At 41.1% G+C, this 16,009-nt stretch overlaps 6 protein-coding genes across 8 annotated transcripts; 4 read left to right on the top strand and 2 right to left on the bottom strand.

Moving 5' to 3' along the window:
* Nucleotides 1–4,969: 4,969 nt before the first annotated feature.
* LOC108052126 (casein kinase I) lies at nucleotides 4,970–6,129 on the bottom strand. Its single transcript, XM_017134451.2, has one exon. It carries the CDS (start codon nucleotides 6,048–6,050, stop codon nucleotides 5,079–5,081), a length of 972 nt encoding a protein of 323 aa, XP_016989940.1. The 5' UTR covers nucleotides 6,051–6,129; the 3' UTR covers nucleotides 4,970–5,078.
* A 475-nt stretch (nucleotides 6,130–6,604) lies between these two features.
* Nucleotides 6,605–7,015, top strand: LOC108052118. Its single transcript, XM_017134444.2, has one exon. It carries the CDS (start codon nucleotides 6,662–6,664, stop codon nucleotides 7,013–7,015), a length of 354 nt encoding a protein of 117 aa, XP_016989933.2. The 5' UTR covers nucleotides 6,605–6,661.
* Nucleotides 7,016–7,206: 191 nt separating this feature from the next.
* Nucleotides 7,207–11,259, bottom strand: LOC108052119. 3 transcript variants are annotated; one of them, XM_044459706.1, is made up of 3 exons: nucleotides 11,037–11,259; nucleotides 7,728–10,970; nucleotides 7,207–7,670 (listed from the first exon to the last, which is right to left on the bottom strand). In XM_044459706.1, the coding sequence occupies exons 1-3, from the start codon at nucleotides 11,203–11,205 to the stop codon at nucleotides 7,258–7,260; spliced, it is 3,825 nt and encodes a 1,274-aa protein (XP_044315641.1). In that variant the 5' UTR covers nucleotides 11,206–11,259; the 3' UTR covers nucleotides 7,207–7,257. The 3 variants fall into 3 exon arrangements, with proteins under 3 accessions (XP_044315641.1, XP_016989934.2, XP_044315642.1); XM_044459707.1 differs by lacking the exon at nucleotides 7,207–7,670 and having other exon boundaries at nucleotides 8,613–8,794; nucleotides 8,851–10,970; XM_017134445.2 differs by having other exon boundaries at nucleotides 7,208–10,970.
* A 1,059-nt stretch (nucleotides 11,260–12,318) lies between these two features.
* Nucleotides 12,319–13,033, top strand: LOC108052120 (probable proteasome subunit beta type-2). Its single transcript, XM_017134446.2, has 2 exons — nucleotides 12,319–12,430; nucleotides 12,482–13,033. Exons 1-2 carry the CDS (start codon nucleotides 12,340–12,342, stop codon nucleotides 13,024–13,026), a joined length of 636 nt encoding a protein of 211 aa, XP_016989935.1. The 5' UTR covers nucleotides 12,319–12,339; the 3' UTR covers nucleotides 13,027–13,033.
* Nucleotides 13,034–13,389: 356 nt separating this feature from the next.
* LOC108052122 (odorant receptor 23a) lies at nucleotides 13,390–14,575 on the top strand. Its single transcript, XM_017134447.2, has 2 exons — nucleotides 13,390–14,096; nucleotides 14,152–14,575. The coding sequence occupies exons 1-2, from the start codon at nucleotides 13,390–13,392 to the stop codon at nucleotides 14,573–14,575; spliced, it is 1,131 nt and encodes a 376-aa protein (XP_016989936.2).
* A 36-nt stretch (nucleotides 14,576–14,611) lies between these two features.
* LOC108052123 (probable proteasome subunit beta type-2) lies at nucleotides 14,612–15,711 on the top strand. Its single transcript, XM_017134448.2, has 2 exons — nucleotides 14,612–14,807; nucleotides 15,053–15,711. The coding sequence occupies exons 1-2, from the start codon at nucleotides 14,711–14,713 to the stop codon at nucleotides 15,586–15,588; spliced, it is 633 nt and encodes a 210-aa protein (XP_016989937.2). The 5' UTR covers nucleotides 14,612–14,710; the 3' UTR covers nucleotides 15,589–15,711.
* Nucleotides 15,712–16,009: the final 298 nt, after the last annotated feature.

The raw sequence follows: 16,009 nt of genomic DNA, 5'->3' as shown, positions 1-16,009 counted from the left end.
AACTGGGTCTGCTATGACCCGTCGGCAGACGCAATCTAAATTACCCCTGGCTTGGGCGCCCCCAGGATGTGTCGTCACATCCTGTCACAGGGCTAAGGCTAAAGTGTTGTTTTAATAAGCGTTTCGCAGCATCACCTTTGTGTTTGTGTGTGCGGCCTGATGGCCTTGTTTTCATTTTTGCTAATGGCCCACAAGTTGGCCATTGTAAAGCCGAGGTAAGACTTATGGCTTTCCATCCTGGTGATGATGTTCTCAGGCCCCATTTTGGCCAGGACATTAACCTGTGGGGGGGTGGCAGGGGCAGAACCTTTGGGGACTCCCCCGTTATGCATTCCGGCAAATGATCTTATTAGGCCTTGACTACAAAGGATTATCCGTTCTGAAATTGCAATCTCTGGGCACTTAAGGGAAAGCTATTGAGCACTTGTGCAGGCTATAAAATTTGTAACCATAGAAAATAGATCCACAAATTTTGCAATACAGAATGGCTTCTTATCGAAATCGCTCTTTTTTGTAACATATCAAATGGTCCAAATAGAAAAATATTCCATATAATTTTCACTTAATCAAAAGGCACTTATTTGTAACGTTTTAAATGCTATACATATAACAAATACTATAACTAAATTTCATATTATAACCTTAATTCAGAGGTACAAAATCTTTGTTAAGATTTTATTAATAACATACAATTAATTCCCTCAAATGTGTTAATGTTTTTCTTAAGGCCAGTAATTTCGTTGCATGCTGAGCCACTCTATTATCTATAAGACACTAAAAGCTTTATATAAAACTAAGTGCTAGGGCTGGGATATGTGTCCTCCATACAACTCAATTTTCGAATCCAATTCTCGGGGTGGATAAGTGCGTTAAGCAATTTGTAAATGTAACTAACAGATACAAATCTGCTGAGAGTGCGTGGCCGGAAAAGAAGAAAGCACATAATCAAAATTAAAATAAGAATCTCATCGCTCAGCCGCAGACACAGAGCCACCGAGAGAGATACAATCCGGCAGATATGACACTGGGAACAAACGACCCAAACAAATTACACATTTTCCTCCGCTTTATTGTTGGCAATTTATTCGCAGCTAAATTGAAATACACACCATTTACCTGCAGACAACAACGCACAGCCGCTGACTCCCGGTGACATTGACAAACTGGAGTAGGCGGAATGGGGCAGCTGGGCTTAGTTGGGCTGCCCCAGATCGTGACATCATCTCCTGCTGCCCGGGACTCAGTTGGGGTCAAAGGCGAGACAAGCCGTGGCGGTTTGACATGCCTTGAACCCTGAAACGAATTCCATTAGAAATATCAGATTCAATCAAGTTGATAATTAAACCTCGGCGTAATAACAACGCAGTTCTCAGGGTTTTTGGGGGTTAAATAAAAGTTGGTTTATGTATTTACCTATAAAATGTTTTTAGAACAATGTAAACATTTAATTAATAGCATTAGTAGCTATGGCCGCTTACTTTAGTTTATAACTTAAATATAACAGTTTGTAAATAAATAAATTTAATAGTATAAATTATTTGTAATATTTCTAGAATGCATCCCAGAGCTGTACACATGCAAAATATTTTTAAATCATTTTCTGAAAACTATGAAGGCAGTAATAAATATACAAATTTGCATTTAACTTTAAAAGTCATAAAGTTATAGTATATAAGTAACTTATTTCTAACTTCAATTTTTAATGGAAATCTGATATTGTAAATTGTGGGTTCAAGCAAATAAAGAATAAAACAAATTATCAGAAGCAGCAACCACATACTTAACCAAACCATTTCTATAACCACCAAACTTTAAAGAGGCTTTTGGTAAGTGAAGTGGCCACATATCCCGGTGTGCTATATATACATACTAACTTCCAGTCCAAGGCTCAATTGCCGTGCCGAATGAATGGCCTGGGCAACGGCAGAGTTTTTGATTTTAATTTAGATAAAGTGCGCTATGGAAATCAGTTTCGCTGTAACTTTGCCAGTTTATCCGGGCTCCAATCGGGCCCAGACAACTAAACACTCCATAAATACAACAACCGGGGGGCGTGGCAATCGGGAGGCGGGCTTAAGGTTAGCTGTAAATTGCACGCTTTCATGTAGATAATTAATCACCGCGAGCATTCGGCAAGTGGTTCTGTTCAGGTGCTCCCTGTTGTGCAAAATAAAACTCTTTCACTTGAAGATTTGGTTTTGCGGCGAATGTAAATGCAGTTTCATGCAAATTTATTCATGATCTTATCCGAGTAATTTTAAGTTCACAATGCTAAAGCATTGTGCTGTTCGAGATTTATGGGCAGCTCCATTTTCGGAGGCATTCGCGGAAGTCAAATCAATTATACGCCCTGTTGGGCACTCGATGCACGAAAGGAAATTGAAATTGAAAATTAAAATTGAAAATGAAATTTGATATAAATTAATGCAATTAAGCATTTGGCTAAACACGATGAGGGATTAGGGTTTAATTTAAATACAACCCAGTTCATGAGCAGAATCAGATAAAAAGCCAGTCCACTATAAGGAAAAATATAATAAAGAGAATTTTTTAATTTTTGTTCAGAGAATTCCCTTTTTATTAATTAATAAATTAATTAATTATTCAAAATATTAACTAGGCTTGTTGAACAGTTTTCTGTTGGATTTACAAACCTTAAAATGTTTGAAATTTTATTTCTTAGGTGAAAATTATATTGCCATCTACAACTGTAGTTTATTTGAGAGAAACTCAGTTCTTGTGCCAAATCAAATGGAATTCCCATTGATTTAAACTAAAATAAATTTATCCAATGTAAACGCATTTATAAAGCATACACTTGCAAATGTTTCTGTCTTTTTAGTATCTGGCTGTTGGTTAAAAACAATCAGCCCTAACTACGAGGATAAAAGTACTCGAAATTCAATAGTCAGAGCAGCTGGGACTTGGATTGGGAAACTTTGGACCTCCACGTGCATTTCCTAGAGCGTTTGCGATTGCAAATGGGAAAATATTTAAATTTAACTCAATTTCGAACGCAATATGCTCTTCGGCACCACTTCGTAACCGAGAGCGTGTCCTTCTGCCATAATACAGGATATTTGATTTGATTTATTTATAAGTTCAATTTGTGCACATTATTTTTCCAATATTAAACTTTGATGCGGATGCAGTTGAGGCGACTGGCGTCCACTAGGGAATGCAAAGGAAAATAAATTCAATTTACCAGTTGGCAAGTGCAAAGCGAATGCCAAATGAAGATGGCCAATATTCGTGACGATGGGTGGATAAATCCAGCACCTACATTTGAGCAAAGTGAAACAACAGTCGGTTCCACACACATCACAAAAAGTTGTGTCCTTTGCATTAACAACCTCAAGTTTTTCCTTGTAGAGCTGGAAAACTTGCTGGAAAAATGCATGCAGATGAACAATTGCCGAGGAAAATAAAAGAGAGGGACTTTTTTTTTGTGAGCTGTTTCTTCAGTTGCTGCACATAATTACATGAAAAGAAAATTAGTGTCGAGATTCGCCTTGAGCGCCTCTCCAGGTGAAAACTTTTAATGAGCAATTTTCTCACAAATTCCCAAGTGTTGCCGCATTTAATTTTTTAATGAAAGAATTTCTTTTAGCCGCAGCGAGAGAGTTGGAGAAATCTGGCTGGAAGGATTTCAATTTTGACCGCTTTCCTTTGAGTTCTTCAATCAGTTTCGGCTTCATTTAGGACTCCCATATTTATTCATCCTTTGGCATGTTTTCGAAGTGCGTAATTGGAGGAGTGAGTGGTAGGCCATCTAGGTGTTTGTGTTTATTTATCGGCGGCACAGAGAGCGCCCTGACCCATGTTAATGGCCGATTGACACGCCACTTGGCCTTGATGGGCCTTTTAGCCCGGCCCGCACTTGACTGCTGCTCCCCAAAAAACAGACGAAACGCTTCTGCAGCTCCACACTTTCACAGGATTAATGGTGGGGGAAAGTGCTCGGCCGGGGGCTCCCACACTCGATGAACGAGGTGCTAAGCGAGCGTGCTGATTGCTGCTATTTTTGATAAGGAGTCCGCATTAATATTTCCCTTGCGTTGGTGGCCACCGTTTTGTCCAGTCCACTGATATATGTATAGCTGCGACTCCAATGGCTCATTAGCACAAGGACTTCACACATGGTATTGCAACACTTATGTTTAAATGCATTAATTAATGTTTCTAACAAGAACTCCCAATACCGAATTTGTCAGTAAAAAATATGCATATATATTTCTATATATTAAAAATTAAATATTCCTTTTGAGATTGTTTTATAAAAAACACCCCTGTTCTTAGTCTTTATTTAGGAATTTCTGAACTAGTCTTTCAGTCCTTGAAACTTAATTCAGAAATAGACTTTAAACTATTTTCATAAAAGTACCAACCAAATCCAAAATTTTCCTACCACAGATCTGCCTTATTGACCTGTCTAAAGCGAAGATCCAAAGATGGCCGACTACACCAACCTGTTCAGGTGCCGCAAGGCAGTGATAATCTTATCTGAGGAGCCAGCACCCTGCTAATACGAATCTGGTCAAATTTTCTGCCAAATAAACAGGCAAATAGAAAAGCCATTTGGTATATTTCCATATTCATAAATCTGCTGGCCGATAAGGTTCGACCAGCCACGTCCATAAATCGACATTTCACAGGCTTCAGTGAATTGTGGGTGGCTTCAGGCCAGGTCCGAGGGTTGCCTTCCGACTAAATCAAGTGTCTGTTCGGTGTCAGTTTAATTGCAAACGTAAATTGGATGCTGTCATTTGCTACGTTTTCATTTGTTCAAAACTTGCCCAACCCTCCTGCACCATGAAGCTGAATCTGTGCAGCACCCCTGGCAGTTTCCATTGACTTTTGCTGCCATCCGTTCTGACGGACATTTCTGCCAGCTGCTCCAGAATCTCTCAACTTGAATCTGCCCAGAATGCAAACGTTGCACAAATCCCAGCATTGTTAATTGGACTCATTTTGGTAGCTGGCAGCTTGTGTATTTTAAATTGGCATTTCTGACAGGCCACTGGAAAAGTCAGACGTCTTTACATTTAACATACAACATGGGTGTACTCTACCGGGCCCTAGTCGAATTCTAGTTCGACCTTTTCCTCCGCTTTCTTTTGGTTCAGCTCTTCCATTTTCTTGTTGAGGATGTCCCAGTCGTAGATCTTGTCGTTGGGGAACTTGAGCCGGTGCAGTAAGTCCAGAAAGGAGCGCCTTGTGTGCAGATAGTTGGGCTCCTCCTCGAAGCGAATTGCTCGGCTGTAGACGATGAAGTGGAAGAACTCATCTGGGTAGCCACGACACAGGTCCTCCACCCTCGTGGAGACCTTCATTTCGGCGATCATCTCGTGCTTCTGGATCTTGGAGGTGGCCTTCAGGCCCTGCCACGGCAGGGTGCCCCTTAACAGGTACATGAGGACATAGCCCAGGGACTCAAGGTCATCCCGCCGGGATTGTTCTCCTCCACGTAGCGCATTTACGGAGGCGTAGCGGGCGGTGCCGGTCAGTCGGCTGCCGGATTTGCGGATCACGCACTTGTTGTCCGGCACATTGGAGAATTGCTTGGCCAGGCCCAGGTCGATTAAGTACAGCCGGTGCCTAGTGTCACCTCGACCCATCACGAAATTGTCCGGCTTGATGTCACGGTGAAGGAAGTTATGCGAGTGCAGGAACTCCAACCGCTCGATCATCTGCTCCGCCAGCATGAGCACCGTCTTCAGGGAGAAACGGTGCTTGCAGAAAATGAAGAGATCCTCCAGCGAAGGACCCAGAAGCTCCATCACCATCACATTGTACTTCCTGGCCGAGTGGAAGCGGTAGACCTTGGGAATGCCGGCACCCTGGCTCAGGATATTGTAAAGCTGGTACTCGAAGCACAATTGCAGATTGTGGGCACTATTGGGCTCCACTTTCAGGGCCACGAGGAGGCCCGTCTTGCGGTGCTTGGCCCTGTAGATCTCCCCGAAGGAGCCGGAGCCTATTTTTCGCCCCACCGCGTAGTCGAGGATGTTGAACGGGGCTTCGATGTCTTTCAAATAATCATCGCCCATTCTGCTCGCATAACAAAATAAAAGACTTTCTCCTTGGAACGGAACTTTTTTTGGGCACAGCGTTGTCGCGGCGGCGACTATCGATAAATTTAGTTACGATTTGGGCTTGTTACACTGTCAAGCATTGGGGTCTACGATTTGCATGACTTGCTCAAGTTAATAAGTAAGTTATGCATAAATAAGAAAATAGTAGCAATCTAATTTGACTATAAATATTTTTCAGATGATAAAATTAATGCTAACAACATTGTTAATTAAAAATATTCTAAAGAGCCATTATTTTAAATTAAGGCTTGTCACACTGTTTTGGGGCTCTACGACTTGCATGACATGCTTCAGTTAATAAAAAAACAACAATGCTTATCGAAAATATTTAAAAATAAGCCAATATGACTATTTTATCCTGTTTAAACGGAGCATTTTTGGATTTGGAACCATCGTTAAATCTTATAAAATAAATCATATAAAAATTGAATTCGAATTTGGTTGACAAGCTTACCCTGGCTTTTTTTGACATATAAAAACTGTTTTAGAGTATGAAAAACTGCAAAATGTCTGAAGTTCGGAACGAAAGCCTAAATAATTCAACAGTATCCCAGGAATTTGCATTAATGCGTTCGGAATACGACTTAAGAGTAGACCAACTGGAACAAGATGTTTACGAGTGCTGCAGAATTTTGAATAAACTCAATAACACTGAAGATCTTAGTAGTTCCTTACCAAAAAATGGATCGGAAGCCGAAAAGTTTTTAACCTGGGAGTACAATATGAAAGACTTTCCCGTAGAGAACATAGCCATCCAGCTCAAAGAGGAGCACGTTTATCTTCAGGCCTATAAAAAGAATCGGGGAAAGTGTCTGGATATCAAAAGAGAAATTTTAATGCCAGAGAATGTGGATAAATCCAAAATTTCAGCCACACTGACACCGAGAGGTATTCTTACCATATCTGTTCCAATCGTATAACCGCTATGGGATGAACAGAAGCTTTTATTGTGAAGTTTTTATTTTTGTATTTTTATTTGTTAATTAAAATTTGTATTTTATATTTGCCTCTTATTTGTACTTTTGATCTGTGCACCAGCAGAGTCCTAAAAAATATATTTTAATAAATATTAAAGAATTACTGTCCCTATAACTCATTGTTAATATGCTGAGGACTTGCTCTAAGATACGGTCCAATTGTGAATAATAAATCATACCATTTCTCATAGAGGCGCCTGTGCCTTAGAGCAAGGTGCCCAGCAGACTACAGATTCCGGCCTGCGGAATAGAATTGGATTGATATTCGGACTGGGTTGGCACATGGCATCGGGAACACAGGGAAATATCATGATTTGCGGAGTAGGTCGAAGAAAAGGTCCATGGGACTCAATTTGCTGTTCGGTTCTGAAGCTCTCTAATAGCTCCTTCTTCAGTTCCTCAACAAAGCTCCTCCTGCAGGACGACTCCATGTCCCAATCATTAGAAATTTTTGGGCAACAGAGATCCCCTCGGATACTGGATTCCATGGACTCCTGATGCTGAGATGGCAAGGCTGGGAAACTACTGGCATATTCACTCTGAGGACCACAAGACCACTTTGGAATGGGGTCAGGACAGCAAGCCAGTTGCATTTGGTCTGGTTGTTTAATATTTCTTGTATTATCTCTTTGCGAAGCACCACCTGAGCACTTACCTATCGTCGATTCAGAAGTTTTAGGTGAGACTTTGGAAGCACATTCCGATTTTGTTGCTGGCAGTGGGTGTGTTCTCCGGATCGGTACTTTTGGAAAAGTTTTTGGTCTTTGCCTCGGGCAACTGCAAGATTTTCTCGGAGGGACTTCAATTTTTCCTTCGTCGCCTATCGTAATATTGTGACTTTGAGACCTGTGGCATTTACTTTTATTGGTAATGTCCAGATCCTTGTTTTTCGTTGGGCAAAGCGATTTATTACTGCTCGATGTCCTGGAAACGGATCTGCTTACTAGACTCTTGGAACTATTTGTTTTCAAGATTATCCTTTTGGGAGGTATCCTTTCGGTTTTGTTACTTACACCTTTTAAGCACGACCTCTTATTTGTATCGGATTGACATAAGGTCGGTGGTTTGGAACACTTTTCGATCATGTTTGATCGACAGGGTCTAGAATTATTGTTTTCCAGTCTATCGGGAGAAAAGCAATGACCGCAATCAGGTTGATGGTTACAAGATTTTGAGTGACGGGTTAAGCTCCATTTAGTGCGGATATGATGGCGTGGGCAAACTTTCTGGGGAGATCTACTTTTTATCAAATCTGGAGGGGTGCTCTTCTGGTTGCATTTATTCTCGTGAGATGTCCCGGTTTTCTGTGATCTAAACGAAACGCTTTTGGAGCTGTTTGATGAAAGGGAGCAACTAAATTTAGGTTCTCTGACATTCTTAAACAGGTTTTCATGACTAGAAATGGAATTGCTGCCACATAATGTGCATCCGCTAGTTTGTCTTGATAGTGAATGATTGGGAGAAGTGCTTATTTTGACATCCATATTTGAGTCAGTCTCTCCTATATGATCATTACCTTTGCTGGATAAACCATGACCTCTTATCACTTTGGATGATATAATTCTCGGGTTGGACAAGCTCACATCTGTTGCCCGAATCGTAAGGCAAACATTTATTTGACTTGGCTTGATGGGATCTTCACTTGTATCCTTACTATAAAGGCTGCAATTTCCGCTGGACACGCGGTTTGATACTTTGTAGGAATTCCCGGGAGCAATGGTTCTGAAATATTGACTGGTTCGTTTACTTAATCCCCGATCATAGTCATCGTTATTTACCTTTGGTCGGTGGTCGGCTGAGCTCAGCACGTTGTACATGGAGTACTCATGGTACATCTCATTGTTATTTTCAGGAAGTTGATGGCTCTTTCCTCTGTAAACAGTGGGATATGGGCATCGCTTTCTAATCCTGGATAAATATCTTTGGGAAACATTTTTTAAGGACGGACCAAAAATCGGAATCCGCGACTCCATAGATTGGTTACTTGTTTTGGGTGAGTTTAAAGCAGAATCACTTCTTTTATTGTGATAACCGTTTGGCCTACTTTGTCCTGGCTTTAATATTTTAGAATTATTCCCAAAAAGCTTTGATCTCTTTAAGCAAATTTTCGACCTCTTTAAAAATCCAGATATTTTTTGCCTAATTGTCTTGGGCCTGAAATTACTCTGAGCATCATAAATAGATGTTTGTGGCTTAACTAATTTATTGCTTTTACAATTGCCTTCTAAGTAACGTGATCGATCTTTTGGCTTGAAATCGGAATTCAAATTACTAGCAAAAGTTTCACAACCCGAATCCGATCTTTTTGTTATATATCTATTTTTTTGAGGATAGGATTGCTTACGTTCCTTCTTCTTATATGGTATCTCAATGGTAAAAAATATTGACGATGGTGTTTTGCTACATTCTCGAATTCTGTGTGGAATCTCTGATCCCTCATTTAAGTCCTTAAACCGGACAAAGTCTACAGCCTTTTTTTGATCCACTGGAGATTTATGATAACTCCGACTTTTCTGACGATTATATTCTCTAGATGTAGATTTATTCAAATATTTAGTCCCTGATCTTAAGATTCTTTGTGGTCTAGGGACATCGTTGTTGACATTATTAGGGTTTTTTCTAGGGGAAACTTCATCTTTAAAGTATTTTTTAGAAATGTTTGTATTAGACTGCTCTGCATTACTATGAATTTTGTATCTGTTTTCAAGTTTTCTGTTGGACTTCTTTTCTTTATAAGATCTATCAACTGAATTGTTGAAATTGTGTCTTAGGGGCTGACCAAGGCTAAAAATATCTTTAGATATTTCATCATACTTCTTTGCTGCTTCTCTGGTCGCGGGACAATGGTTGCAACTTTTTCTATGTGGAATTTTCTCTGGTTGGTAATGCCGATTACTTCTATTGTATTTTATTTGGGGAGCTTCAGGCGGTTTGAGAAATGGCATTTTCTCATCTTGGAATCTCGGTTCTACTTCAGCTTTGTACATTTTTCTAGGATATTTCAAAGGTTCGTTTATATCCTTGTATGACGGTTGATTACTATAATATTTGTGGTACTTAGGTTGGGGTTTAGGAAAAGGGGTCCTAGGTGGTTTTAAGCGTTTGTGTTCGTAATAATCTGGATAATCAAAATGATGTGAATCCGAATATTGGTTTTGGTAATTTTTAGCAGGTTGCCTTTTGTAATTTTGGTCTGGCTTATAATCATTCCTATTTTTATAATCCTTGTACTCATGGAGATAATAATTTGGAGCATGTTCGCGTGGCAAATATCCTGAAGCTTGTCTATGTATTCGTTTTGGTCTACTCTTCTGAGGAGTCGATCTCGGATCACGTGGCAAAGATACAATATAATCTCTTTTATAATTATTATGAGGTTCTTCTCGATAATAATAGTCTCTTTCATAAGGTTCCGGTAAGCGAGTTTCTCTATAGTGTTCTTGTGTTTGCCTTGGACTATAAGAGTAGTAATTATTGGGACTTTCAAATCTTGAATAGGTATTTGGCTCTATTTTTTGATAATGTCTAAAAGTTTTCTCTTCTTCAGAAAATTCAGAGGTTAGGTCGATCTTATGGCAGGGTTCACATTCCTCTTCCTCGTAGTATTCATCATGTTCGTATAGCCTTTCAGTTTCATTGTCGGGAGTAAAATGAAAATCCGCAGAATTTACTGAATTGCATGGGGAAACCGATTCTTTAACAGCAATTCCACGCCTAGGCTCAGTTGTTCTATGATGAAAGTGCCTACAACTGTCAAAATAAGCAGAGTTATCTCTTCTACGGCTATAATTGCCGTGATCAAAATCATCATGACTGTGAGCATGGAATTTATTTGGTGCCCCAAATGACATCGCACTCTCTGTAATTGGATTGCCCAATCCTCCGCCGGGATTTCGTCCTGTGTTTGTGTATGTGTATGTATTCGGGTTAGTAGACGTTTGGGAAATGTCGTTAATCAACTCACGCTTTCCATTGCACTCCGAGGTCCTTGGCGCCGTAATCTCGTTTCGGCGGTCACAGCACACTGCCCCCGAAATATCGACATTGAAAAATATTAACGTCCGCTTCCATTCGTCCTCATCCTTGGCGCTCTCAAATCGGATTAAGCTCCGGTTCGTCATCGTAAATGACATTTTCACCAGCCCCGGAACTCATGCTCCCTTAATCGTCACGAATTGAACTGCAAATTAAATTCATATCGATTGTTTGTTTATGTCAGTTGGTTATGTTTTTTTTTGATACTCTTTTCAAATATGTAGGCTTAACTTAATTATCACTTACCTATTTTTTTTCTGAACTCGTAACTTTTTTGTATTCAGATATAAAATACATTATAAACCCTTTTCCGAAGGAATTAAGTTTATTTCACAATGACTTAACGTTTAAATTGATAAAACATCTACATTGTTCTTGGGAACCTAGCATTTTATTATCAAAGATGTGGCCTTCACCCTGGATGTTTTCAAAATGCTGTAATCAAGGTAAGCACTGGGTCCCGCGATTCATTTTATAATCCCAGAAAACGTCATTAACTTTCGCTTCCTTCGCTGTTTGCAGCTCCCGTATTTAATTGAAGAATAAATGCCTGAAATGACAAACACAAAGGATGTGCGAATGGGGATGAGAATCTGAATGGGAATGGAATGGTGGTCATTACTTGAAGTGTGCTAGAAAATATGTTTTTAATTGCGGAAATATTTCCATTTCACAAATAGATGCGATAATTATTCAGAATGGCGCGAATTTCCATCACATTAAAAGTGCAGACAATGGGGGATAGTAAAATGCAGCTAGCGGATAATGAAAATCGTGTTCAAGTGCGGAAATGCTGAAAATTATTTCAATGAAACACAACTAAGTGCTTTTTAAGTGCCCCCAATGGTGGCACAAACCAAACGGAAATGGACGCAGACGAGATTGGTTGGGTGTTTGGTCGTAGAAGAGAAGGGAGGACCTGGTGACAGGACACGCAGGACACTTACGACCCCCGAACATTATAAAATGCAATGAGAAGCGACAGATGCGTGGTGTTATATGGAGAGAGGAGTACATCGGTTACTTACGTTTAAGTATCTTACCATTTCTTCATTAATTGATGGATTTACTGTAATTGTATTTATAATAACTTCGGATACACTATAATATTGCTAATGTTGGTCACTGCAGTTTCTATTTAATAAGTAGAGACATTTTGAAACTTCATGAATTAAGTTTTACATTACAAAGAAGGCCAAGCAAACATAACATCGCACACCTAACTAACAAATATGGAAACGATTTTGGGCATAAAGGGAGCAGATTTCGTCATGCTGGCTTCGGATACCATGAAAGTGAAGTCGGTGATGTTGCTGGATGATGGTGAGTGGACACTTAGTTTCTTAGAGAATAATCTTATGGGTGATCCTACAGAAAACTCGAAGATCCATCGCCTGACGGACTATTCCATGTTGGCGGCCGTGGGTGACGGTGGCGATTCGCTGCAGTTCTCGGACTTCATCCTCCGGAATCTGGACCTTTACAGGGTGACCAACGGCTACGATCTAACCATTAGCGGAGCTGTTCACTTCACCCGCAACAATCTATCCGCTTACATACGGAGTAATGTGAGGTACTTGGTGGCCCTCCTGATCGCTGGATTCGATCCTTGCAGCGGTCCGGAGTTGCACTACATCGATCCGTTTGGCTCCTCGGTTCCCATCCGCTACGGTGGCCACGGATCGGGCATCAACTTTTGCACTCCCATTTTCGAGGAGTTCTACAAGCCAACCCTTGATAAGCGGACCGCCTACAATATAATCCAAAAATGTGTGGCCGAAATCCAGAAGCGACTGGTGATCAACTTGCGCAACTTCGATGTGTTCGTAATTGGCCGAGAAGGCATCACTAAACTGGATCCCATTAACCAGGTGTCCTTAAGAGCCCAACTGATGGGCAATCCTCCGACAAGAAAATAATGCATGAAATAATAATCGAAAAACATATTCTCTATTCTTGTTTTTCGTTACTCAAATTTAATAAAATTGTTTTATATTCGAATGTGGTTGTAGTGTATTACAGAAGTCGATTCATTTTTAAAAGTTCCCTAGTTGCTGCATGTAATAGAATAATTAAAAAAAGTATTTCACGAATTGACCCCAAAAAAGGTGTCCTTTTTCCCAAGTTTTGGCTAAAGCCTGCTGCGTATATTCGACCCTCTACAGCCGGATAATAACTTAATTTGCCAGTTAATAACCCGTGGCAAATGGCACAGATAGGTGCTATAAAATGGTCAACCACCTGGCAGTGGTAAACCAGTGAAAGAAAATTAGGAAGACGGCATGAAGCGCAGCAAGACACCAAGGAACGAATACTTCCGATACCAGGTGCTCCTCTGGCGAATCGTTGGAGCCTTGGATATCAGCGAGGGGAACTACTGGAGTTGGGCGATGCTGTTGAACTTCTTTGTTTATTTTTCAACGGTCCTGCTGATAATGTCGCTGTTCAGCTACGAAAATCCGATAGATAACTTCAGCCTTACGATCATTTCGTTTGCGACGCTCGTAAGGTTATTGCTGTACGCGGCCCAACTCACCAAACTGGTCGAGATCGAGGAGCTAATTGGCCAACTGGATGGCCGAGTTTCTGGGAATGATGAGGTAGTCCACCATCAAAAGATGACCAAGCACATGGATAGGATGTCCAAGCTGTTCCTGGGATTATACGTTTCCGTCACTGTGAACATAGGGATTTCGTTTCTTTTGAAGAATGAGAGGAGTTTGCCATTGCCCATGCGGGTTCCCTTCGACTGGGAAAACTCGATGGCAGCTTATGTTTGGTCGTTGTTTTTAGAAGAAATTGCCATATTCTTTCAAGTCATGGGAAATTTTGCTGGGGACTCCTTTCCACCCGTAGCACTGGGCCTTGTTTCCGAGCAATGTCAGTTGCTGAGCCTGCGCATCTCAAACCTCGGATATGGTTCGAAAACCCTTAAGGAAAATGAGGAGGACCTAGTGAACTGCATCGATGACCAGAACACACTCTACAGGTATTTACCATACATGTATCATATATATAATTGTAATACTTTATTTCCCAACCAGCTTATTACGGGTGATCCACAGCTTAATTTCCTATCCCATGCTGGTACTGATATTTGTGAATGGCATAAATATTGCGATTGCCGGTTGTGCCCTAGTTTTCTATGTGGAAACCTTGGCGCAACGCGTTTACTACGTGTGTTTTCTGCTGGCCTTCGCCATGCAGACATATCCGCTGTGCTATTATGGCACCATGGTGAAGGAGAACTTCGCGGAGCTCCACTATGCGATCTTTTGCAGCAACTGGGTGGATCAGAGCGCCGTCTTTCGAAGGAACATGCTGATCCTGGCGGAGAGGACCAAGCGGGAGCAGCGCCTCTTCGCCGGCGACCTGCTTCCCATCCACTTGAGCACCTTCATGGCCTGCTGGAAGGGAGCCTATTCCTTCTTCACCCTGATGGCCGACAGAAATGCTCGGAGCTCTTAGAATCCGAATAGTAGTAGTAGTGATTTCAATCAAATATCGACAAATCAACTAGTAGCACAGCACACGGACAGCCACACCAAACACACACTCAAATTGCACGGTATAACTATCACTTAATTCAAATTTATTGTAACCATGGCGATGGAAACTATTTTGGGGATTAAGGGACCCAACTTTGTGATGCTCGCTTCGGACACGATGCAGGCTAAGTCCCTGATTTTTATGAAGGATGGTAACTATGTGCCTTACTTAGAAAAAGATTGCTTTAAAAATAAATATGTTTTTAACTGAATTACAAATTTGTAAAAGAACTAATTATTTTGACACTGATTAAATGGAATCGTTAAAGGAAAAGCCTTTCTTAATAATAATTTATTCACTTCATAATATATTTTTAAAAACACTATTCTTTTTTGAGATTTTTTACTCTTCACAACCTTGTTTGGTTTATATTAACTTGTTTGTTTGTGCATTTAGATCAGTCGAAAATACACCGACTCTCGGACTTCAATATAATGGCCACAGTGGGCGATGGGGGCGATACCATTCAGTTCACTGACTACATCTCCAAGAACCTGCACCTGTACAAGATTGCCAATGGATACCACCTCAGTGCCAAGGCAGCGGCTCATTTCACGCGCAAGACACTGGCGGATTACATAAGGACGAACACCCGGTACCAGGTGGCCATGCTGCTGGCAGGATTCGATGCCGTCGAGGGTCCTGACCTGCACTACATCGACTCCTATGGCGCCGCTCAGCCCATCAACCATGCAGGACACGGTTGGGGCAGCATGTTCTGCGGCAGTATCCTGCAGAGATTCTGGCACTCGCAGCTCACCGAAACGGAGGCCTACTCCCTGATGAGGAAGTGCGTCATGGAGATCCAGAGGCGCCTGATCATCAACCAGCGCAACTTCGAGGTCTACGTGGTGGACAGCCAGGGAATGCGCAAGATGGAGGCCATCAATCCAGGATCACTCAGCAAGGAGGCGATTAGCCTGTGCTGGTAGAGCGGGAAACATTTAAATCCTCGGCAGCCCAACATCCTCTAATTCCTAATAATTGTGCCGTTGCTTTTTCGGCAAACTTTCACTGCGATGCTCGAACAATTTCCCAGGGATTAGTTGACGTGACCCGCTCGGATTTGAGTGGAAGTGGGTGGGAGTGATGTTAGTGGGCTGGTACATGCCATGGTCGACTGCCTCCGTGTATTAGCATATGTGGCCTGCTCTTGTTCTCCATGTGAGCCATCTGTCTGAATGTGGGTGGCTCTGTGTTTGTTTGCGCAACAATGACAGAAGCTGTACTTGAAAAAATATAGTGTAATTTGAGGAATCTTTAGCAGCTAAAAAATATCATCAAATCATATTTTAATATCAAAGAACCCACAACCAAATATAAATCGTGATTTCATTGGTCTAACTACATAGT

This window comes from Drosophila rhopaloa, unplaced genomic scaffold, assembly GCF_018152115.1.
Source record: "Drosophila rhopaloa isolate 14029-0021.01 unplaced genomic scaffold, ASM1815211v1 contig_2, whole genome shotgun sequence".
Lineage (NCBI taxonomy): Eukaryota > Metazoa > Arthropoda > Insecta > Diptera > Drosophilidae > Drosophila > Drosophila rhopaloa.
The sequence above is the reverse complement of the archived record's forward strand: the minus strand, read 5'-3'. Positions and strand labels throughout refer to the sequence as shown.